Source organism: Melanotaenia boesemani, chromosome 2 (assembly GCF_017639745.1).
Source record: "Melanotaenia boesemani isolate fMelBoe1 chromosome 2, fMelBoe1.pri, whole genome shotgun sequence".
Classification (NCBI taxonomy): domain Eukaryota; kingdom Metazoa; phylum Chordata; class Actinopteri; order Atheriniformes; family Melanotaeniidae; genus Melanotaenia; species Melanotaenia boesemani.
This window is the reverse complement of record NC_055683.1, coordinates 13,620,391-13,629,570: the sequence shown is the minus strand read 5'-3', so window position 1 is coordinate 13,629,570 and position 9,180 is coordinate 13,620,391. Positions and strand designations below refer to the sequence as shown.

General features: G+C 43.6%; 2 protein-coding genes across 2 annotated transcripts; one reads left to right on the top strand and one right to left on the bottom strand.

Annotated features, from left to right (window-relative positions):
- Positions 1–1,068: 1,068 nt before the first annotated feature.
- Positions 1,069–2,739, top strand: hmox1a (heme oxygenase 1a). Its single transcript, XM_041999567.1, has 6 exons — positions 1,069–1,284; positions 1,368–1,417; positions 1,517–1,628; positions 1,711–1,926; positions 2,004–2,276; positions 2,412–2,739. The coding sequence occupies exons 2-6, from the start codon at positions 1,368–1,370 to the stop codon at positions 2,574–2,576; spliced, it is 816 nt and encodes a 271-aa protein (XP_041855501.1). The 5' UTR covers positions 1,069–1,284; the 3' UTR covers positions 2,577–2,739.
- A 2-nt stretch (positions 2,740–2,741) lies between these two features.
- Positions 2,742–9,047, bottom strand: mcm5 (minichromosome maintenance complex component 5). Its single transcript, XM_041999522.1, has 16 exons — positions 8,256–9,047; positions 7,847–7,973; positions 7,179–7,307; positions 6,922–7,094; positions 6,697–6,852; positions 6,446–6,615; positions 6,198–6,369; positions 5,999–6,110; positions 5,774–5,917; positions 5,622–5,687; positions 5,360–5,536; positions 5,169–5,281; positions 4,941–5,069; positions 4,709–4,851; positions 4,435–4,562; positions 2,742–3,063 (listed from the first exon to the last, which is right to left on the bottom strand). The coding sequence occupies exons 1-16, from the start codon at positions 8,426–8,428 to the stop codon at positions 2,962–2,964; spliced, it is 2,214 nt and encodes a 737-aa protein (XP_041855456.1). The 5' UTR covers positions 8,429–9,047; the 3' UTR covers positions 2,742–2,961.
- Positions 9,048–9,180: the final 133 nt, after the last annotated feature.

The window sequence follows — 9,180 nt, the reverse complement described above, 5'->3', positions numbered from 1 at the left end:
CAGAAACACATACTCAATTCTAAGAGGTCCCAGTTGAGATTCCTACCAGGAAATGTCCGACAACAGTGCCTCACTACACATCTTTTTTTTCTCTATTTGATCTAAAGCAGAGCGTACCATGCCTTGAAGCAGTTTTCTGCATTAAGACATGGGGCCACGTCACACTCCTGACACTACAAAGGGCTAGACTAACAGACCTGCCTGTTTCACAGAGACTGCACGAGGGAGCTTTCTATATGAATCATACAGACACTGTCAAGATGATTTGTTGAAGTTCAAACTGAGCATCAGAATGAGGAAGAAATGGGATTTAAGTGACTTTGAACATAAGATAGTTGTTGGTCTGAGTATTTAAAAAACAGCTGATCTACTGGGATTTTCATACACAACCATCTGTAGGGTTTACAGAGAAGTGTCTGAAAAAGAGAAAATACCCAGTGGGGAGCAGTTGTCTGGATCAGAATGTCTTGTTGATATCAAAGGTCAGAGGAGAATGGGCAGACTGGTTGGAGATGATAGAAAGGAAAATAGAAACATAATAGAAAAGAATTCCAATGACCACTGGCTCCAACCAAGGTATAGAGAACACCATCTCTGAACACACCATGTGTCCAACTTGAAGCAGATGGGCTACAGCAGCAGAAGACCACACCGGGTGCCACACAAAACAGGAAACTGAAGCTACAATTCACATAGACTCACTAAAACTGGACAATAGAGATGGAAAAACATGGAAACAGTGGAAACATCATGAAAAGATGAATCCATCCTATCTTGTATCAACAGTTTAATCTGCCTGTGGTGTAATATGGTGAGAGATATTTTCTTGGCACTCTGGCTAATTGGGCATCATTTCAACACCACAGCCTGCCTGAACAATGTGCTAAAAGGGGTCCAACCCAGTACGAGCAAAGTGTACCTAATAAAGAGGCAATTGAGTGTATGTTAATCTAAAATAAACAGTATTATTAAATCATAAAGCAGTATAACAAATAAAAGAAAATACCTTAACACTGCTCTGAGTCATCTACATGTACGTTTAGTTCGCTACGGATTTCTGCCTCATCATGTTTTCTGACTTTGCCACTTTATGGTCACATCTGCTTCGTCATGTGAAGCTGAAGCACTTTGGATAACATGATGCAGCAATCAAACTTCCCCTTTGACTCAGCAGCTGCAGCGTTGTGGCAGCATATAAGAGGCAGGAGAGAAGTGAGAGGCCACACCACACAGAAGTGACAACTAAAGGCTGCGTAAAGGACTGACGACCACAGCTCACCAAATGTAAGTAAAGATACATCTATGGTCGGGATGATTTGTATGAAATTTGCTTTTAGGAAACTAAATGAGTGTTTTAATCTGAACAGATGGCGACCATGAAGAGTGCAAGGAAAAATGATACAGGGGAGGCTGGCAGGTATGACAGTTTTTTACTTGTTTTTCAAAAGAAATACCTTAAAATGTAATTTTAATGTTTGTTTTTTTTGTGCTTTGTGTGTTTGCCGTCTGCCCTCAGTGACTTATCCGAGCAGATCAAAGCCGCCACCAAGGACAACCATGTCAGAGCTGAAAACACAAAACTGATGCTCAGTTACCAGAAGGGACAGATCACCCTGCCACAGTACAAAGTAAGATAACACACACTTCCTCAGTTCATTGTATTTCCACATGGACCTAAAAAGTGAATATTCATCCTGATGCCTCTTTCAGGTGCTGCTCTGCTCCCTGTACGAGATCTACAAAGCCCTAGAAGAAGAGCTGGACAGGAATTCTTCTCATCCGGCTGTTGCACCAATATACTTCTCGCAGGAACTCGCCCGTCTGGAATCACTGGAAAGAGATCTGGAGCACTTTTTTGGGTCGGACTGGAAAAAGAAAGTGATTGTCCCTGCAGCCACTCACAGATACGAGCAGAGGCTACGAAAGGTGGGGGAAGATGTTCCGAAATCTTTCATTAATCCAAACATGCAAACCAGCTGAACTCATCCCGTTTTGTTTTCCAGATTGGAAAAGAGAAGCCAGAGCTGCTTGTGGCTCACGCCTACACTCGCTACCTTGGTGATCTATCAGGTGGGCAGGTGCTGGGAAAAATCACCCAGAAATCTTTAGGGCTCAGCAGCAAAGATGGGCTGTCATTCTTCTCCTTCCCTGGCGTGACCAGCCCCAACCGCTTCAAGCAGCTGTACAGGAGCCGGATGAACAGCATCGAGCTGACGGAGGAGGAGAAGGCGGCGGTGCTGGAGGAGGCCGTGTCGGCCTTCGAATTCAACATCGAGGTGAGGAAAGAGGAACCAGACGGTCAGTTTAGAGTGTGTACCACCTCACACACCACCTCATGTCATACTGAATCCAGCAGAAAGAGGAACTAAAACACGCTGACAGCTTTTCCTTTTAAACTTGTTTTCCTCCAGGTTTTTGATGACTTGGAGAAAATGCTGAGCATAACAACAGAAACAGCAGACCAGTCAAGGCCTGGATTTCCAACTGCGACGCTCCCAGCGTCACCAGTCGTGCAGTTCGCCGTGGGACTGTGCCTCACACTGGCCACTATCGGGGCAGGAATCTACGCCATGTAGACCTCAGCTGAATTCATACGGAATAAGCACACACAGCACTTTATAGAAATGAAATCAAAGCTTAAATTGGCATATTTTTTATCACAGCTTGTCATTTGTGCAAACTTACAACTGCTTCTGTAAATCCTCATCAGTTTTGATTAATAAAGCAAACTGATCAGAATCTGAGATGAAATTTATTTTATTTATTCTTGTGAATACATTTAATAACACATTTAGACTGATACAAAGCATTAACAGCTGGATGGTGACCTTTTATCCATCATTTCAGATAAATTCTTTAACGTGATCATTTTCTATCAAAACAGAGGTTAAACCGAGATATCCGAAGAGTTCAAACAAATCAAAACTATTTACATCAAACGACAACAGAGAATAATTCTCTTTACTTGACTCTATAAAGCACTTTTCTCTGCATGCGGTGCTGAAGCTCCCCCCTCCTTAGCATCAGGTGGAGGACTTTATAGATGGCATGCTCGGGATATTTCTGGAAAAGGAGAGAGCACAGAGGACAGAAACTAAATTTAGAACAGATTACAGAACGCTTGCTGATATGAAGATTCAGGATTAAATTGGTTCAATTGGTTGTTTACTTGGTTCTATAATTTATAGCTGGTTCTGTGGAAAAACTTGGGAACCTCATGTCTTTATATATTGCCTAAAAACTGGGAAATTGGTGCAGAAATTTGTTGCAGAAATATAAATTAAAAAGGCCAAACATGGAGTTTGGGGCATTCTAACAATTTCTGAAAGTCAGTATTTGGTCTGAGCAGCTCTCGGACAAGCTTTCACACAGTTTCTTCAAATAGTCTCCAGAGTTTATTGAATAACTTTCCAAAGCTCTTCTTTGGATGTTTGCTGCACTTTGTTCCACTGTCTGTCAAAATGATCCCACGCTACTTCAATAACATTAAGCTCTGAGGAGGATTCATCTCTCCATCAGACCTGTTGCCACAGATGTGCAGTCCAGTTCTTTTCTCCCCATTTTCTATCCTTAAGAATGGTTTCTTGGCAGCCACCTTCCATGGAGACCATTTCTGATGAGGCTTCAGTGAACTGAAGATACATCAAGCTTAAAGTCCAGATGAATCTCACGGGTCTGGTGTCAGGTCTGCTGGGGCTTTTTTCCCTCCAATTTCTTACAAACATCCCTTTCAGATCCTGTTAATCTGATGTAGTTTGTAAAGCTTGTTGCTTTTGTCTTGTCTACACAGTTTTCATCCGACATCTGAGAATCAGCTTCTTGATGAAAAAAATATTGTTTGTCAAACTGTTTCATCTTAGCTTTTCTTGCAGATTAAACAAATTGTGTTTGTGACAAACTGCCATTTAAAGTCGGTTCTTGACTAAGTAGTCTGTTATGTCGGTAACACTGGTTTATCCCTTAAGTTAGAGGCATTTACTTTGCTTGAATGAGTCACAGATCAGCGTTTAGTAGCTTATACAAAAGTCATTTTCTACTGAAAATGGACGGATACGTCTGTTTCCTACAAATGAATAAAAAAGCAGCAAATGTCCAAATATAAACTTTGAAAGACTTTAAGAAAGAACTATTGCACAAGACACCTTTAACCCCTTATCAAGCAGGGTCATTTTGGCAAAAACGCCTGTAATATGACCTCTCCAAATTAGAATTACTGCTGTTATTGAACCCTCTGGATTGTAAGAACAGGCTTGGGCTCTTTGTAAAGGTAACACTCTACCACCACCACTCTAATATCTACTAGAAATGGATAAAATGTAAAGCCCTGTTCCCCAATTGGGATTCATAAAGTAAACAAAGCTTTTGCAAGATGTTGCTGTGTGAACACAAACAGATTAACGTAGTTTTAAATATTGGGGGTTTTCTCTGGCTGACCTGTTTGGTGAAGTCCTGGATGATGCTGTGCTCAGACACCTGGGAGCCAATCGCAAAGCGTCTCTTCAGCTGCTTCTCAATGCGGGAAATCATTTCCTGGTCCTCTTGAGAAGTGAAGCCCTCCACTCCTGCGCAGAAAATGTAGAAGAAGAAATGTTAACAGCAGGAAACTCATGCGTTGCATCCAGTAACAAAATTAAGCTGAGTTTTATAATGAAGGGAGTTACATGCCACAAAAGTTTGAATCTTTGGGTGATGAAATACAAAAACGCACCCGAGAGGCTGCCGGACAGTGCAGCGTCCAGAGTGGACACATGGAAGAGTCTGAGGGCTTCGTCCACCTCTTCTTCTCCAGCCACAGCCTGCAGCTTCATCTTTGCCAGAGATTCTGCGATGCGAACAACGGCTTCCAGCTGCCTGAAAGAAACACAAAACAATGGAAAATTACTTTAAGGATTTAAAGGTGGGGTAAAGGATGTAGGCGAAGATGTCCAGAACAAACTTACCTGACGGTGATGGGGATGGAGGCTCTTTTGTCCGTCTCCCTCTCATGGTCTCGTGCGCCGCTCCTCATCACCACGTATCTGTTTTTCAGCTTCTCAGCTGCCGCTGCAGAAAGCCGCGGCCCGCATTTACTGTGGAAAAACATTGTGACAAAATAATATTACTAAATACGTGATTCTGCACATTAACTTGACCATAAAGCCATCATATAAAAGCTCAGGGAGACTTACGCTCTGGCATAGGCGATGTACTTCTTAAAAGTGGCCAAGGGAATCTCGCCTTCGACTCCTTCGGTCTGCGTCTGAGCGCTCAGGTGAACATTCATCACGTGACGAGCCAGCGTCTACAAACAATCAGAGGAATTAATTGATGCACTTCATCAGACTCCTGATAAGTCAAGGATTCAAAGCAGCCTCCTCACCATGTCTCTCTGCTGGTCGTGCTGGTCTTTGATGATGAAGATCATATCGAAACGGGACAAAATGGTGGGCATGAAGTCGATGTTGTCCTCTCCCTTTGTGTCGTCCCAGCGACCAAACACGGAGTTGGCGGCAGCCAGGACAGAGCAGCGGGAGTTCAGGGTGGTGGTGATGCCAGCCTACGAGGAGCAGAGGTGTAAGGGTACCATGTTAAATCACCTAACCGCGGGGGTGATGTTAGGCTTTCTTTAAATGGGGAAATACCTTAGCGATGGAGATGGTCTGCTGCTCCATGGCCTCGTGGATGGCTACTCTGTCATCCTCTCTCATCTGAGGAATTAAAAACACATTTATGATCAACTTTGGAGCAGACGTGTGAAATGCATGACTCCTTGTAGCTCAGTTTAATGTCTTACCTTGTCAAACTCATCGATGCATACAACTCCGCCATCAGCCAGCACCATGGCCCCTCCTTCCATAATGAAACCACGAGTGCTGGGGTCCCTCAGCACAGAGGCGGTCAGACCAGCTGCGCTGCTGCCCTTTCCAGAGGTGTAAACCTACAGAGCACAGAGCCAAGGCTGAGTATGCACGAGGGGGATTTAGTTGCAGAGATCAGCTCTAGAGAATGACTAACGTACCCCTATTGGTGAGCATCTCTCCACAAACTTGAGCAGCTGAGACTTTGCTGTACCAGGATCTCCAAGCATCAGCAGGTTGATGTCGCCCCTGCGAGTGAGACCATCAGGCAGCCTAAAGGCGATAAAAGCAAACCATTATGAACATTTAATAAGGGGTTTTTTGTGAGAAAAAGAAAAAAAAAGGTTTTTGGAGCCTCACCTCTTCCTTGAACCTCCAAACAGCAATGAGGTAATGGCCTTTTTCAGATCATTGCTGCCGTAAATGGAGGGAGCTACTGACTGGGCCAGAGAGTTGTAGATGCCAGCAGAAGCAGCCAGAGTTCGTAGCTCCTCCTCCTCCTGTGGAGATACTGATCCAGTAGCACCACGACCTGGAGGTGACAAAGAAATATGTCAGGTTACCTTCTAATGGCTGAAATATGTCACAAATTTAAAAATCCAATTTACCTGCTCCTTCTGTGTCCACCTGAATGCCAACCACTCGCAGGTAGGATGCACGAATCCCCACACCGACACCCTTTTCTCTGCCTTTAGCCTTTGCGGCAGCCACCTTTTTGATGGAGTAGATGCCCATGATGGTCACCCTGTTACCGGGCACCACACGGTCGCACAGATACCTGAGAGGAGAGGGAAATCAGGTGAGAAAACATGTCTAGTTTTTGCATGAGTGCAGCAGCTAATCATGCTGCCTCAGTTACCTGTCGCAGTAGAGCTGTAGGTGACGGGGCATTTCTCCGTGTGGCACCGCGTCTGGAGCCTCCTGCAGGCGGAGTGTCTGGAAGTCGACACAAATGCAGCGATCCGGGATGATGAAGTAAGGATCTACGGGACACTTCACCTTGCCAGCGTTCTCACTGGAAAGAGGGAACGTGTTAATGGGGTTTTACTAAACTCGATTTGAGATGGTCAGTGGCCACACTCACCTGTTGCACTTGCGCGGCAGAGCGTAACCTTGTAGGCCGGGCGGCAGAGGGATGTCTTTGATAACAGCGCGACAGCTGCGACACTGCAAGCACACCTTGGTGGCCTTGGCCTTGACAGCTGTGGCTGAGATGATGATGCCATGCACCTTCACCAGGCGAGACACCTGCTCCGACTGCAGAGAGAAATAAGAAAAAAAAAAAGTGATCCAACTGTGTGGAACAGTGACATTTTGAAATGCAAAGAGGTTTGCAAGTACCTTGAGGCTACGTATAGAAGCATGATGGGCATCACTCTTCAGCATAACCTGGATGTCCTGCACCGTCTCCTCCCCGACAGGCCGGGGACGAGTCACCTCGTCGGCCACCTCCTTTGCAGCTTCCTCCAGCTGTGAAATAAAACAAATTATCAGGCCAAGAATATTATTATTACTTTTAGGTAACCAGTCTAATTGTTAGTGTAATTGTTGAGATATTTGCTACTAGGTCAACATATTCCGCTAGGAGGTACAAGGCAAAATCAGACTATACAGAACTGGAGGATTTGCAACATGTAAACAATACTAGTTTGGGAAAACAAAAAAAATCTCCAGAATGCACCTGACCAGTCTGTCACTTTATCCAATAATGTAATTTGCTGTGGCAGTCTTAAAACTTAAGCATGCTATTATCTTTATTCATCAAGTAAGTAAATAAATATAACAGCTGTATGACTACATGGCATATTTTAACGTTTCTTTTATGAGAATTAAACAAACTAAATGCATCATAGTTTAATACCACCTTTCTAAACTGGAAATGTAGTACAAGGCTTTCAGAAAGAGCTTTAGTTACCATAGTACAGTGTATTGTTCCCCCTTACACTGACTCAGCTGGAAATATTGAGGGACTGCGGTAAAAGAGGGAGCCAGTAAAGCACCAGACTCACCAAAGGCATGTTCTCAGTCGGCAGCTTGTAAAGACAGTCAGACAAATCTTCATCAAAGCTGGCAAGATCCTCCATCTCAACCTCCACCCAGTACTCCCCCAGGGTGTAATGTCGCTTCAGCTCATCTCTAATAACATTTTAAAAGAAAAGGGTGGAAATATGAACGTTAATACAAAGAGTAATCTGTCGATAAAATACAAAGAAATGCATGAAGACGTGTGATGATAAAAACATTTTACTGGTTTACGACTAGTTTTGCTGATAAAGACAATTCTTTAAAGAGCAATTCTTAAGACCTAAATATCTTAAGACCTATTATTATAACGTTTTCTCATGCAGCTTCACAATGAGTCGACTTATTTATAAGATTAAACGGGCATCGATTACTTTTCCAGTTACTGGTATTCACCTGTATTTAAACGTAAAGCCGGTTCGGTCGGTCCCAACTCTGAACTGGCGCAGGAACTCACGGAACCGCTTCTTGATCTGGGTGCGCTTCAGTCCGCCTTCATCCACGCCAGGCCCCTCTCCACCTCCGAAGCTGTCGCTGTAATAAACTCCGGGGTCGTCAAAGCCAGACATACTGTAACAGCTCGGTGAACGAATCACAAACAAGCAAAACTGAACTTTAAAATTTGTTTTGTTTCGTTTTTTCCCCTGATAAAAACGAATTAACGACGGATCTGAACCGTTCACGACAAAGTCTGTCTGACGTCTGTTTCGCGGGAAAAACTAAACTCTTTCCTGTCTGTTTCCCGCGAGAGTTTAATCACAACGTGCCCGTCCTCTCATCTGATTGGCTGAAAAGAAACGTCGCTTCTTTCTATTGGTCAGAAAGCTTCTTCAGGATGCGAGTTGACATCGTGTAGGCGGGGCTTATGACGAGTGATGGCGCGAAAAAGACAACAGGAGGTGGAGCGACTGAAGGACGAAAGCTAAAGCAGCAACATGCCAGATGGAAATATGAATGAAACATGGAATATATCTGCTGATATGCTTATATGTTATTATACTCGGTTAAAGCTCATGCTGCTCTTAAAGAAGCCGTTTTTGATGGGTTAGTAAACAGGAAAAGCTAGTTGATGTAGAAGGTCTGGAAGGTGAAGGCAACAGTGTATGACAGACAGCCCAATTAGAAAAATACTGAATTAGTATGGCTTGGAAAGGTTGCAGGCGAAAGCCTCCTTTTTCTCTCTCTCTAAAAAAAAACAAACAAACAAAAAAAACAGTACAGATTAGGTTTGCAATGCTGCATGTAAAAAGATGACCTTGGAAAGATGAAACTAAAATTTAGATGTTTGATCATAGCGCAGCACATTTTAAGAAAACCAAAC